The sequence below is a fragment of the Trifolium pratense genome, linkage group LG5 (genome assembly GCF_020283565.1).
Source record: "Trifolium pratense cultivar HEN17-A07 linkage group LG5, ARS_RC_1.1, whole genome shotgun sequence".
Lineage (NCBI taxonomy): Eukaryota > Viridiplantae > Streptophyta > Magnoliopsida > Fabales > Fabaceae > Trifolium > Trifolium pratense.
The window spans coordinates 31,555,429-31,571,410 of NC_060063.1; the positions used below are offsets into that span (position 1 = coordinate 31,555,429).

The 15,982-nt window shown below is 37.3% G+C and overlaps 1 protein-coding gene across 1 annotated transcript; it reads right to left on the reverse strand.

Annotated features, from left to right (window-relative positions):
• Positions 1 to 349: 349 nt before the first annotated feature.
• Positions 350 to 6,079, reverse strand: LOC123882832. The gene is made up of 3 exons (XM_045931461.1): positions 2,577 to 6,079; positions 1,591 to 2,474; positions 350 to 1,455 (listed from the first exon to the last, which is right to left on the reverse strand). Exons 1-3 carry the CDS (start codon positions 5,874 to 5,876, stop codon positions 447 to 449), a joined length of 5,193 nt encoding a protein of 1,730 aa, XP_045787417.1. The 5' UTR covers positions 5,877 to 6,079; the 3' UTR covers positions 350 to 446.
• Between the last annotated feature and the right edge of the window lie 9,903 nt (positions 6,080 to 15,982).

Below are 15,982 nucleotides of genomic sequence, written 5' to 3' on the forward strand. Positions count from 1 at the left end.
CTTAAACAGTTTCCCTTTTTCTCAATTAATAGCAATGATCGGTCTATCTGTTACTCTAGCCTTTCCCCCACACTTAGTTCTAATCATACCTCCATTATATTCAAATTAGAGAACTTAGTCTAAAGAATAAATATTTCAGAGATTTATCTAGACATTACTAAGTTTGACAGTGTTCAAGCAGTTGTGCATTAAGTTGCAAAGACTATCATGTCAAGTATCAAAACAAAAAACTCCAAAAATTTCACTGACCCTACAGCTATCTGCCCTAGCCTTAGAACATGTGACTACTCATGATAATTTATTTTATTATTATTATTATTTTTTTTTTTATTATTTTTTTTAAACACAAAAATGTAAAATGTCCCTCCCCCACACTTAAACCAGACAGTGTCCGCAATGTAATAATAACACAAAGTGAGAGTAAAGGAAGGAACACACCCGAGGGGCTACGGTGTAGTTGCTGGGTAGAACGGCTTCTCCAAGGAGAGCTCTTCAACATGTCCCTCTTCTTCAGGCACTGAGCTTTCATGGAACAGCTTCAGTCGCTGTCCGTTTACTTTAAACACCTTGTTAGTACCTGCACTTTTTATTTCTACTGCACCATGAGGGAAAACATTAGTAACAACAAAAGGGCCAATCCACCGGGATCGAAGTTTCCCAGCCATTACTTTTAGGCGGGAGTTAAACAATAAAACCTGTTGGCCCACAGAAAATTCCTTCCTAGAAATCATTTTATCATGGAAGTGCTTAGTTTTCTCTTTATAAATCCTAGAGCTTTCATAAGCCTCTAATCTAAGCTCTTCCAGCTGTTGTAATTGGAGTTTTCTTTCAATACCTGCTTGTTGCAACTCAAAATTACAACTTTTCACCGCCCAATAAGCACGGTGTTCTACCTCAACAGGAAGATGGCATGCCTTACCAAAAACAAGTCGATAAGGAGACATCCCAATGGGTGTCTTGAAAGCTGTTCTTTGAGCCCAAAGTGCGTCTTCTAGACGACGACTCCAGTCCTTCCTGTTTGGCTGCACCATTTTCTCTAAAACCTGTTTGATCTCCCTGTTTGAGACCTCAGCTTGCCCATTCGTCTGTGGGTGATATGCAGTAGAGACTCTGTGCACAACTCCATACTTTCGGAGCAAAGCTTCCATGGTGCGGTTGCAGAAATGAGTGCCTTGGTCACTGATGATAGCTCGCGGTATTCCAAACCTACAAAAGATATTAGACCTGACAAAATCTGCAACAACTCTAGAATCATTAGTCCTAGTGGGGATAGCTTCCACCCACTTTGAAACATAATCAACAGCAAGCAAAATATAAAGAAAACCAAATGATACGGGAAAGGGACCCATGAAGTCGATTCCCCATACATCAAAAACCTCACAGAAAAGCATAGGCTGCTGAGGCATTTCACTCTTGCGAGTGATGTTTGTGCCTGCTATTTGGCACTCTTTACAAGTGCGGTAAGTCTCATAAGCATCCTTAAAAATAGTTGGCCAATAGAAACCTGAATCAAGTACTTTTCTCGCAGTTCTTTGCGGACCAAAGTGTCCGCCGACTTGAGATGCATGAGAAAATTTCAAAATAGATTCAATCTCATTGTCGGGGACACATCTTCTGATTACCTGATCACTACCAAACTTCCATAGATATGGATCATCCCAAACATAATATTTGGCATCACTCTTGAGTTTATGAACCTGTGATCTCGATGCACCTGTAGGAAAAACACCAGCAACAAGAAAATTAACAATGTCAGCAAACCAAGGTGTAATACCATGTAAAAGAAACAACTGCTCATCAGGAAAATCATCCTGAATAGGAAAAGGATCTTCATCTCTCTCTATCCTGCTCAAGTGGTCAGCCACTAAGTTCTCAGCTCCACTCTTGTCTTTAATCTCTACATTAAACTCTTGGAGCAACAACATCCATCGGATCAATCTCGGTTTTGCATCCGGCTTCTTCAGCAAGTATTTCAAAGCTGCATGGTCAGTAAAAACAACAACCTTGGAACCTAGCAAATAAGATCTGAATTTATCAAGAGCAAAAACAATAGCTAGCAGTTCTTTTTCAGTGGTAGTGTAATTTGACTGTGCAGAATCTAAAGTCCTAGAAGCATAGTAAATAACATGGGCAGCCTTGTCAATTCTTTGTGCAAGGACAGCTCCAACAGCATAATTAGAAGCATCACACATAAGCTCAAAAGGGAGGGTCCAGTCAGGGGGCTGGATTATGGGAGCGGAGGTCAATGCTTTCTTCAAGAAGTCAAACGCTTGTTTGCACTTGTCATCGAAGCTGAAAGTGACATCATTCTTCAACAAGTTTGACAGCGGAAGAGCTATCTTGCTGAAATCCTTGATGAAACGCCTGTAAAAACCTGCATGACCAAGAAAAGAACGAATCTCGCGAACGCAAGACGGGTAAGGCAGTGTAGAAATCACATCAATCTTAGCAGGGTCAACAGAAATTCCTTTTTCAGAAATAATGTGACCAAGAACAATTCCCTGCCTAACCATAAAATGACATTTTTCATAATTTAAAACAAGGTTAGTCTCGATGCATCTTTCTAATATCAAGTTTAAACTGTTCAAGCATGCATCAAAAGAGGAACCATAGACAGTGAAATCGTCCATAAAGACTTCCATGTAGTTTTCAATGAAATCAGAAAAAATGCTAATCATGCATCGCTGGAAAGTGCCAGGAGCATTGCAAAGACCAAAGGGCATCCTCCTGTAAGCAAAAGTACCGAAGGGACAGGTAAAAGTGGTCTTCTCTTGATCTTCCGGTGCAATATGAATTTGAAAATAACCTGAAAAACCATCAAGAAAACAATAATGTGATTTACCAGCTAGCCGTTCAAGCATTTGGTCAATGAACGGTAAAGGGAAGTGATCCTTTCTCGTAGCCTGGTTCAATCTCCTGTAATCAATACAAACTCTCCAGCTGTTCTGAACTCTAGTGGGAACAAGTTCATTTTTTTCATTTTTCACCACTGTAAGTCCAGATTTCTTAGGTACAACCTGCACTGGGCTTACCCACTTACTGTCAGAGATAGGATAAATTATACCTGCTTGCAAGAGTTTGGTTACCTCCTTCTTCACAACATCAAGAATCAAAGGATTAAGCCTCCTTTGGGGCTGCCTTACTGTTTTGGATCCATCCTCAAGTAGAATCCTGTGCATGCACATCGATGGACTAATACCTGGAAGGTCGGCTAATGTCCACCCGATTGCTTTCTTGTGCTTCTTCAGGACCTGCAAAAGTTTGTGTTCTTGATCGAAATCAAGGTTAGAAGAGATAATAACAGGGAGTTTTTCATTACTCTCCAAGTAAGCATATTTCAGGTTCTCAGGAAGTGGTTTAAGCTCCAAGGATGGTGGTTGTTCTATGGATGGTTTTGTTGGAACAGTCGGAATGTCAAGAGTTTCAACTGCGTAAACAACTTCATTGGCAGCCTCATTGACAACTTCTCCTTCGCCCTGCAAATTAAACTCAGCACAACCAACACAGAGGTTAGTATCGGTACAAACATCACATGAGTAATCATCAGCTGAACACAAATCAGAATGAAATTCATCAACAATTTCAGAAAGCAGTTCTAATTGAAAAACAGAGTGCTCTTCTAAAGGGTATTTCATAGCATCGAAAATATTAAACTTTGCAACAATGTCACCAAATTCCATGGACATGGTCCCATCATCAACGTCGATTTTTGTCTTTGCCGTCTTCATGAATGGTCTGCCCAAGATGATCGGCGATCTGCTTGACTCTGTTTCTCCAGCCATGTCAAGGATGTAAAAATCTGCAGGGAAAATCAAGTCATTAACTTGAACTAGCACATCTTCCACCACTCCAACAGGGCGAGCATTGCTCCTGTTTGCTAGCTGAATAGTAAGACCTGTATGCTGCAAAGGACCAAGATCAAGATTGTTAAAAATAGAAGTAGGCATGACATTAATAGAAGCTCCTAAATCTAACATGCAATTTTCGAATTTTCTATCCCCAATGGTACACGGAATAGAGAAAGTTCCTGGATCCTTGCATTTCTGTGGCATGGCCTGATTGAGGGCTGAGACATTAGCTTTTTCAGGCTCAGGTTCGAGTGCAGCATTAGACTCAATAAGGGCTGAAACATTTCGGCCCAGATTAACTCTCTCATTTCCCTTTACTTTCCTCTTGTTTGTGCACAAATCCTTCAAGAATTTTGCATATTTCGGAATCTGCTTGATCACATCGAGGAGAGGAATATTGACTGCTACTTTGCTGAATACATCAAGAATCTCCTTGTCTTCTTCCGCCTTATTCTTTTTATTTTTCTGCACCCTTTGAGGAAAAGGGATTGGTGGCACATATGCTTTTTCAGTCTCAGCAGTCGCAGAAGGTTCAGCAGGTTCAGGAACAGATGATGTTGCAATGGTTTTTTTTCTTTTCTCTGGAGCTGGAGCTGGAGCTGGTTCGGTCACTCTTCCGGATCGCAAGGTAATTGCACTCACATTCCCATTTGGGTTCGGAACTGATTGTGCAGGAAGGTTACCGGAGCCTTGAGCTTGTAATTGGCCTATTGCATTGGCCATTTGTCCCATCTGTGTTGTCAAGGTCTGAATGCTAGCATCGGTCCTTTGTTGGAACTGGAGGTTGTTCACGGACATTTGTTTAACAAGATCCTCTAAGGATGGTCCGGAAGGTGTAGAGGCAACAGCTTGAGGTGGATTCTGTTGTTGGCTGGTTTGTGGGTTTCCATATCGAAGGTTGGGATGGTTCCTCCAACTGGGATGATATTTGTTGGTGGATAGGTCAGGAGTGTTGTTGTACCTGTTTTGGTTGTAAAGGTTGGCTGCATAAGCTTGTGGCAGCTCAGTAATGGACTCGTCTCTCAGAATGGGACAGGTGTCGGTCGGGTGCTCAGGAGAGGTACAAATACCGCACAAAGTTGTTGTTTGAGGTTTTACTAATGCCAACTGCTTGACTAAGGTGGTGAGATCGTCAAGTCTGGTCTCTAGAGCTTTGTTGGAAGAAACCTGCATTTGATTCACGCTTTGAACAGAATTGTCTCTAGTGGTAAACTGTTGAGAATTAAGAGACATGTTTTCAATGAGGGCTTTGGCAGCGGCTGGAGTTTTATCGACTAGCGCTCCACCACTAGCAGCATCAAGAATGTTCCTGTCCATTGGTAACAACCCCTCATAAAAGTATTGGATGAGGAGTTGCTCGGTAATCTGGTGTTGAGGGCAGCTAGATACCAAGTGTTTGAACCTCTCCCAATACTCGGTCAGCGACTCATTACCTTGTCTAACGCCACAAATCTCCTTTCTTATTGAGGCAGCTCTGGAAGCAGGAAAATATCTTTCCAAGAACACTTTTTTCAGGGCAGTCCAGCTTGCAATTGAGTTTGGCTCGAGATAATATATCCAATCCTTCGCTGCACCCTGCAATGAAAAAGGAAAAGCTCGAAGTTTGATGTGATCTTCAGTGATCCCTTCAGGCTTAAGTGGTGTAGAACACACCACTTGGAATTCTTTCAGATGTTTGTGCGGATCCTCACCTGCAAGACCACTAAACTTGGGCAACAAGTGTATTAAACCTGATTTTAATTCAAAAGGAACAGCAGCAGCATCATATTCAATACACAAGCCATTATAATTCACATCAGGAGCAGCTAATTGCCTTAAGGTTCTATTATCAGCCATTTCAAAATCAAGTTCAGAATCCGAAGCAAACAAGTTATGCAAGTAGTCAGGCTCAGAATCAGATATAGGGTTAGAATCAATGTTACCGGAATGCACGCTATTAGCTCGGTTGAGCCTCTTGCGTGCGTGGAGTGTTCTTTCTATCTCAGGGTCAGGAAGCACTAATTGGAACTGTCCAGCAGACCTGGTCATGCAAGAAGTGATAAACAACAATTACGGTAATTCCAACTATGTCCCTACAACGAAAATAGGTGAGTAAAATAGAAAACAGGTCAAACTGAATGAGAAAAAATCTAAAAATACCACGAAAATTCTAATTAACTAAAATAAAGATGACACAAATTTTTTTGGATTTTTTCGAAAATACGAAATCAGTAAAAAATTAAAATAAAATAGAAAAACGAGGAATTTGGGGCTGAGAGGGTGGTGTCCCGTATTTTGTCCCAAAATAGGGGATTTTGAACCCTGATTTTTTTCTGAGGGAATGGGATGGTCGAAAAGCAGAACAGACACAAAATCAGCCCTAATTCGTCTCTTAATTTTTCGTACGGCAAACACGCAATAGCAAAAGAAACAAGCAATTCTAATACTGATTAACACAATTATGAGTCCCCGGCAGCGGCGCCAATTTAATTTGATCCGCTGTCGCGCACGGGTCAAAAACGAGTTTAAGAAAAAGGTAGTGTAGGGAAGCGACACTCGAGTATCGTATCACGAGGACTCTTTATCAATAATTAGCAGTATCAGATTCAAGCAAAAATTGTAAATTAGGGGGTTTCGGTTTGTGAAAACAGAGAGCAAAAGTGTGAAATTTAATAATAACAAAGCAATCAATCCATTGGTTACGTCAAACTTCGTTCATTATCTATCATAGGTTCACGGAAGAAATATTTCTTTTCAGTTTCTATCCTTGACTGATCATAAAACTAACTAATCAAGCGCCAATTGGTTTTATATGAATTCGGACTGTTTAAAAAGCTTATAACAATGCGTATGATTAATTATGACAGAGCAAACAAGCGTTACAGAATCACAATCAATACTATGCAAACCGCGAATTCAATCAATCCTACAACAAGCGTATAGACTCTGTAAATTCCTAACCGAATTAAATTAAACAAGCGATAACTTAATTCGAATAACCTCGTAGAAACTTGCAACCGAATTACATACAATTAAGCATCAAATGATAAACGAATTGCAAGTCATAAAGCAAGAGAAAGGCAGCGAAATTTACAGAGAAAGAAATAGAAACATGAATTGAAATTGCATTAGAATTCAAACCTCAAGATAATGAACCAAAGTGTCTTAACCAACGGATTGATCTATAGTTCTTAATTCTCAATATTCACGAAAGAAACAAACCCTAGCAGCCAGCCTCTTTGAATGGAACTTTATGTTTTTCGGCCCAATTGTTTTATGGCCCATTTGGCTTGCTGTATTTAAATTCGTCTGGACTATAGATGCAATTATTTGACACACTTGCGCTCCGAACTGGGTTTTGGCCTCAACATGAAAGATGTAGCTCTTGATCTCAGCTTTCCAACGCATCTTCCCGCGCCTCAATCCAATATTTGTAACTCCAGTTATGACCTGCGGACTGGAAGGGTGTCAAAATGCTATTTATTCATAAATTAAGTGCGAAAATAAAATAAAGTTAGAAATAAACTTAAACATAAAAACACATTAAAATAGTGAAAATAGTAAATTAAACAATAGGAATACACTAGTACAATAGTAGAAGAATGTGCATTAAAATGCACTGATCAGTAAGCCATGGTTTGCAAGTTTACCAACTCCCTTGATCTCTCCTTTGGCTCCATCTCCAAAAGTTACAAAACTGGTAGCATATGACTTCAAGTCTTCAAGATAGTGTTCAACACCTGTCATGTGTCTAGAACAGCCACTATCAAAGTACCATGTTTCTCTTGAAGAAGCTCTCAAGGATGTATGAGCTATTAGACCTGTGATCTTCTTCTTTTCTCTCCATTCCTGTCTTGTTGTAACATTAGGAAAGGCAGGAATATAGAATTCTTGATGAACTCTCCTTGGATATCCGTGAAGCCTATAGCAGAAAGGCCTAATATGTCCTTTCCTTCCACAATGATGACATGTCCAGTTATAGAACCTGGGCACAGGATGTTCCATAAGATGTTGCGACAATCCTCCTGACACAAACGTGTTGTTGATTGGAGTATGTATAGTGGCATTGTTGAACTTCATCTGTTGCTTTACTCTCTCATGTTCAAAACCAATGGGCTTAGGTTTCCCGTAGTTTTGTCTTTGTAACATTTCCTCAAAGGCATCAGTACCTTTGGTCATCATTTTGGCCACTTTTGTGACTTGATCCAAGTTAGCTTTTAACTTGGTCACTTCTTCATCTTGTTCAGCAACTTTACACAGGAGGTTAGACTTCTCCATTTCCAACTGTTGAATTTGACTACTCTGATCTTCAACCTTAATGTTGAGATTATTAATGTTCATGAGTAAGTCATTTCTCTCAGTTTGCAGTTTGCCATTGATCTTCTTTTGTTTCTCCAATGCTTTGCAAACTTCTATACTTCTACTATGAAGATCTTTGTAAGTAGCAGCTAGTTCTTCATAAGTTACCTCCTCATCACATGATTCTGAGTCAGATACACAAACTCCTGTTAAAGCATTAACAAATTTGGCAGATTCTTCCTCCTCTGAATCTGTATCAGACCATGAAACCGCAAGACTTTTCTTTTGTCTTTTTAGAAAGGTTGGACATTCAGGTCTGATATGGCCAAAACCTTCACATTCGTGGCATTTCACTCCTCTTTCATCTTCATTTGTCTTTTTCTGAAAGCTGGACTGTTTGTTGTTGTTGAATCGACCATTTGGCTTGTGCTTTTGATCCACTTTCTTCATCAACTTGTTGAACTGTCTCCCAAGCATAGCCATAGACTCAGCTAAGCTTTCTTCACCTTCAGATTCAATTTGTAAATCATCAGCATCGCTTTTTGAAGCAAAGGCTAGATTCTTATCTTTCTTTTCATTCCTTCTGTTCAAACCAACTTCATAGGTCTGAAGTGATCCTATGAGTTCATCTAAATTTAGACTTGAGAGATCATGAGCCTCCTCAATGGCTGTCACCTTCATATCAAATCTTTTAGGCAAAGATCTGAGTATTTTTCCAACTAGCTCCTCATCTGAGATAGGTTTTCCAAGCGCATCAAATGAGTTTGCGAAATCAAGCACATTCATTTGAAAGTCATGAATGGTTTCTTCCTCCTTCATTCTGAGATTCTCAAAGTTGGTTTTGAGCATCTGGAGCTTAGACAGCTTAACTTTTGATGTTCCTTCATGAGCTTTTCTCAGAATTTCCCAGGCATGCTTAGCAGTAACACATCTCTTTACAAGCCTAAACATATTAGCATCCACACCATTGAAGATTGCATACAAGGCTTTGGAGTTGCCAAGTGCTAGATCATCCTCATCTTTTGTCCATTCATCATGTGGCTTCTTGACATTAGTTTTATTGCCATCTTTGTCAAGAACCATTGGTGGTTCCCATCCACGTAACACAGCCTTCCATGTCCTGCTGTCAATTGATTTTATGAAAGCCTCCATTTTAGATTTCCAATAATCATAGTTCTCAGGACCAGTCAGTAAGGGGGGTTTAGACACTGACCCTCCTTCTTTATCCATTGTACCAGAAAGTACTTTCCCTGGAGCTCACCCAAAATAACAGAACAGGGTGCCTGCTCTGATGCCAATTGAAATTCTGGTATCACTAGAATGATGTTGCCTAAGATGTCCCAACAACTACTTTGTGAATAATGTTGTTTTCTATTGTTGGCACATCTTATATAACATATAAAAACTGACAGAAAATAAATAAATGACACAAGTAATTGTTAACCCAGTTCAGCCAACTGCCTACTCTGGGGGATACCAATCCAGGAAGGAAATCCACTAATAGCTCTAGTTACTAAGACCTCCAGCAAACCCTAGGATTTACGCCTTAAACTAAGACCTCCAGCAAACCCTTGGTTTACGCCTTATAACCTCGACACTACTCATGCAACTTCTGCCTAGGAACTCCTAGACATGAGATCCCATCTCACTTCCACTCACACAACACAACCTGTGTTGATTATACAATGTTAAGAATGATGTGGCGACAACTTGCCAAGACAACACTTCACTTTTGCTTAAAAGCTTCAAGTGAATCACACACGGTAAACTCCGTACTTCAAAGCTTAGGAGTAACCTTAAAATAATAAACTTACTTCTTAACTCGTGTTATAGAATCCACAAGCAAGAATTACAAATAAACAATAAAAGACTCAACAAAGACTCAATATGTGAACTTATATTTTTCAATGAGATACTTAGTCTTGAACTTGGTCTTCGTATATATAATGATCTAGCACGCTCCTCTTTCTTCATTACTCGTAGGACGCTCCTTGTAGCTCATAAAAGGTGATCTGATTCTCTTTTGATCTTCATCAAGAATGTATATAAACTTTCCAAAAGTGTTTAAGGGCTTTATAGGATAATTGTGATCATACCGTTGTACTATTAAGTCTGTCTTATCCTTAAAACTCCTGATCAGATCAGATCTCCATTACGCGTGCTTTTAAAGTAGATTTCCATATATAGAAGATACTCCTATAAATGCGCGAGATTTCCTTCAGCAAAGAGGATGTTGTAACATGTTTTCCAACATCTTGTTAGCATATTTGTTTTAGCAAAATTAGGCCAATTTCAAATATCCAACACTCTAAATTCATCATTTGGAGAGGATTATAAGTTTTGGGAAAAGATTCAATTTTATAAATAAAAAAAAAAATAAAAATAAAATATATATCAATTTTGAATACAACAAATTACACGAAATGTTTTATGATGCCTAGAGGTCCTAAAATAATTAGGGACGAGTTCTAATGATGTTTTGGGTCAAATAGGGGCTGTATCGGAAGCTGGGAGTGCTCATATGGAGCTATTTTTTTAAACAAAAATTCGTGATAACTTTTCCTTTTGAGAACGTTCGAATTAGTTATCGAATATTAAATAAAACACCGGGAAACTCTTTAAAATTGAATGGGGATCAAAACGGTATAAAGAATGTTGTTTTTCGTTGAGTATAGAGGTAGAACGATACGGGTCACGAACCGGGTCGGATCGACCCATACGCAGACCCGCTGGGTGAAGAAGATGAACAGTAACTACCCGACGATGCCCAGTCTCGCTGGCGGCGAGTGGGGGCGCGTGAGAGGCTATGGAGGGCTTGTTTTTAAAATATTTTTTTATAGAAAAATAATAATTAATTTTCTGGGAATTTTGGCACCGGTTTGAGAATTTTCGGAGACCTGGAACTATTTTTAGTTAATTAAATGAGGTAAATATGCTATTAAAAATATTAGAATTTAATAAAAGTTTCCCAAAATTTTATTTAAGGTGTTTTTAATAATTTGGAACAATTTGGGATACCTCACTCTCTCTGGTTGTATATAATCTTAAGGATTTGAATTTATTTCACAATTGTTATTAATTAAATTGATTTAAAATTCATACGTTTCGTGGATAAACTAAACCGATTTAAATTGGGTTAAGGGTGCTGTTAAACACGAGTAATAAGTTGTTGTCATGAGAGGAGTGAATGACTAATTGGGTTATTATATTTTAAGTTGGCGTTGTAATCGAAGTTGCTAATAATTGTTGTGTATCGGTGTTGTTTAAAGTCGTTGCTCGTTGATAGTAATTGTGTTGTTTCAATTGTTGTTTTGTTGAATAATGATGTTGAGCTACATGGTTATAACGATGTTGAATTATCTATTTTAATGATGTTGGAGTTGTGCCGAAATTATGATGTTGTAATTGTTATTATTGTAGTTTCTTATGGACGTTGTTTATTGATGTTGTTATAATGATGATGAAGTTGTCTATCGAAGTTGTTAAATGATGTTGCCTATTGACGTTGTTTATTATAACCTGACATGCATTCATTCATGTGTCCAATGACGTTGCCTAATGAAGTTGTATAATTGACGTTGAAAATGATGTTGCTTAATGACGTTGAAAATGATGTTGCTTAATGAAATTGAAAATAATGACGTTGATCCTCTATGATATAAAACTAGAAATGACGTTGCTATTGGTACCACATGCATGTAGCGAGTCTAGGCGCATTGCATGCATTTTAATTATATTTCTTTATTTAAATGTTGTTGTTATTTCTCTTTATTTAATTAACGATTGATGATTGTGGTTGACTAATGAATGTGCGCGGCCATCCGCTTAGGTGGTCTTGTTGTTGTTTACGATGTTGTTAGTTATTGAGTTGTTTTAATTCAGTTACTTTCTTGATGTATTTTGACTCACCTTTACATTCCCCCTTCTGGCTTGGCCCTACGGTGTGCAACCGTAGATTTTCAGGTAGGAGACGAATCATAGATGGTGTGTTCGGATAGCCGTTGCTTTGCTATTTATTTGGAGTCGCTCTGTTAGGATGTTGTTGGGAGAAACTTTTATTTAATCATGTTGTTAAATTTTTATGACAATTGAGCTATGTCACTTGATTCAGTATTTTCAATTCGGACTTTGAAACTTATATTATTTTTGTATTTTCCGCTACATGATTTTTAATCATTTGAGGAATTAGTTAATTGGAGTAAGTGTGACATCCTTATTAAATAAATGAAATTAACCTTTTTTCACAAATAAAATAAAGGGGTAAATTAAGGGTGTTACACATCCACATAGAAAGTGTGAGATGGGACTTTGACATTTCTTGTGCCCTTAATGAGATTAATTTTGCCTTCAGTCACAAGATTTGAAATGCTTCTACTTAAAACATCTTCAACTAAGCAAAAAAGAAGTGGAGAAAGAGGGTCCCCTTGCCTTAACTCCTCTAGTACAGTTGAAATAACCATGTGATTTACCATTGAAGGAAACAGATAAGAAAGCTGATTTGAGGATGACATGAATCCAATGGCAAAACATTTCATTAAAACCAAAAGTTTTAAGCACCTTGAGAAGGAAAGACCAATCTAAAGTGTCAAAAGCTTTTGTAATATCAATTTTGAGAACTAAATTGCCTCAATAGGACTTGTTGTGAAGGAGATTAGCAGCTTCTGAAGCAATACACAAACAATCCTTGATGTTTCTGTCGTGAATGAAGCCCTTTTGTTCATCAGAAATAAGAGAAGGCATTATGGAAGCCTGTACTGGACTTGTTGTGAATGATGCCCTTTCATGGTAATTGACCTGTACTGATCTATGGAGGAAGCATCAGGAGTTTTTGTTATAAGGGCGATAACATTAGAATTGAAACCGGGCAAAATCGAACTTGAAGTAAAAAACTCCAAAACAGCATTAATAACATCAGTAATGTTGGAAAAAGAAAGCACCAAAACCATCTGGACCTGGAGCACTGTCCTTATTAAGTGCAAAAACAGCAGCTTTGATTTCATCATGTGAGGATAGCATAGTCATGAGAGCATTGGTTTCCTCCGTAACAAGATTTGGGATTACTTCCTCAACAAGCGAAGAATCCTGCAAAACAATGTTAGTACTAAAAAGATTTTGATAATAATTAACCACATGTTCAGATAAAAGGTTTTGATCAGTGATCACATGTTCACCATCTTGCATGGAATTTATGAATTTGGTAGAGGATTTGATCTTGGCTAGTCTATGAAAGTATTTGGTGTTTCTATCTCCCTCCAAATTCCAATTCACTCTAGCTTTTTCTTGCCAAAACACTTCCTTCCTATTCAAAGCATCTTCATACTGCGCACTAGCTAATTTCTCTTCATTTAGAAGTGCCCCAGTGTGTCCATTGTGTTGGATTTGAATCTGAATCTGATGAAGTTTTTGTTCAACATAGATGACATGATTATGAACGTTACCAAAACAGTCCTTGTTCCAAATCTTAAGTTTATCCTTAAGAATTTTCAACTTCTTGCTCAAGATAAACATAGGACAACCTAACACCACAGTGTTCCAACAATCTAAGACAATGTTTCTGCAATCCGGATGTAAGGAACACATTCTCAAAAATTTGAATTAAGAAGCAAAAGACAATGTGGTTAATTGAAAATCAAGCAACAAAGGAAAATGATATGTTCTGAGTTTAACAAGAGAGGAAACTGCCGAGACACAAAACAGATCAACCCAAGATTGGTTACAAATAACTCTATCTAATCTTCTTTTAGTGTGTCTGTTACCTCCTCTACCATTATTCCAAGTGAATTCTGCTCCTCTAGTAGGTAAGTGAATAAGGTTAAAAGAATCAGTCCAAGCTTGAAACTCAGACATAGGTAATCTAGCAGGAGAAAGTCTACCCCTATGCTCATGAGAGCCTAAAATAACGTTAAAATCTCCCATGAAACACCAAGGTAAATCATGCTGAGTTTGTAAAGTGTTCAAAGAATTCCAAAGTTTTATAAATTATAGCCGATAAGCTAGATAATTCAATTTGTATTATTTAGTAAAATTAACTGTTGAATTATCTTATTAATATAAAGTTCCATAAAAAATATTTAATTAATATTTAATTATTTTAAAGTAAAATAATAAGAATAAAATGAGAGAAAAAATAATAAACTATTATTTAGGTGAAATATAAATTATAAAATATAAACAATAAACTAATTGAATTAGCCCCCGTTTGGGTTAGCTTATTTTTGAGTTTATACAAACAGCTTATGCAATTTTTATGTATTATTATAAGTTTGTCAAGGTAGCTTATGATAAAATAGTTTATAAAAATAATATTTTCATTAGTGTGAACTTATAAAATAGCAAAAAACTAATTTATATTGCATAAGCTGTTTGTATAAGCTCAAAAATAAGCTAATACAAATGGGACCTTAGCTTATTAATATAAATACAAAGCTTTCAATTAGTAAAAAAAATAAAAAAATAAAAAGAAAGCTTAGTATGAAAAAAATAATATGATGAGCGTATGAATCAAAATAGGTTTAACTAAATATTTGGTCCCTTACGTTTATTTTAAGTTTCAATTTGGTCCCTTACGTTTAAAAAGTATCAATTTGGTCCCTTACGTTTATTTTAGGTTTCAAGTTAGTCATTTCCGTCAATTTTGTCACATGTGGCAGCCAATTTGCATATGTGGACTGACACGTGACACTTGGACACACTGACACGTGTATTGTTTAAACGGTGTTAGCGACAAAATTGACGGAAAGGACTAACTTGAAACCTAAAATAAACGTAAGGGACCAAATTAATACTTTTTAAACGTAAGGGACCAAATTGAAACCTAAAATAAACGTAAGGGATCAAATATGTAGTTAAGCCATCAAAATATAAAGTGCACATGTAATTTATTTATTTTCTTTCCTTATTTATAAAGATTTGGTTTTGTTAAATTTTTTTTTTAAAGATATTTGGTTTTATTAATTACTACACTATTAATTACTTGTAATTTTTAAATAAATTAATGATTTGTAATTATTTGATTGGTTGTGCCTAATCATTAATGTTTATGTGTGGACTCACCTAAGAATTTCTTTGACATAGGAAGGAAGGAGGAAACAACTCATTTGTACTTGCCAACGGCTCACACTCCTTTGCCTTTTGTGAATCAAAGCAAAACCCAGTTCACGAATGATTCAAAGAATGAGCAGAGAATCTGGCAATTCTGCATAAGTTGTCTGCTGCATGTTTGGCACAGAGTAACGACTACATTTTGCTCTCTAACTGATATACAAGGCCAAGCTTCAACCTCAAGCAAACATCTATAAAAGGCATGCATATCCAAGAGAAAATGCAAGAGTTTTCAAGCAATGTAAGCCATACAATCACATTCAATCACTCAAGCTCAAAGCTCTTTTTAAGTCACTCTTATTGTTTCATATTCTGAGTATAGATCTATTTTAGAGTGATTTCATATAAGCTTCTCATTTTGTATTGAGACTCAAAATAGCTTAGAACCAAATCAATCATATTGTAATAGCTCAAGTCAATACGTGACTATTGATTGAATGTTTTAGTCAACGTGACTAGGAAAGTGTAAAGCTCTAGGAGCTTTGGTAATTGATGATCTTAGGTCAAGATCAAGGAAGAATTGTAGATCTTGGATCTGTAACCTTTAAGTGATTCTAGTGGATAAACTCACGGGTGGTGGGGAATGGACGTAACCCAAAGATTAGGGGTGAACCAGGACAACTCTTTGTGTTGATTCTCTTTCCCTCAACTTTTATTTTCCGCTTGTTTATTTACACTGCACAGATCATTCTTGAGCCGACACTTAGTAGATCGAGACATCGAGTATTGATTTCTGAACCTGATAGGATGAGAAA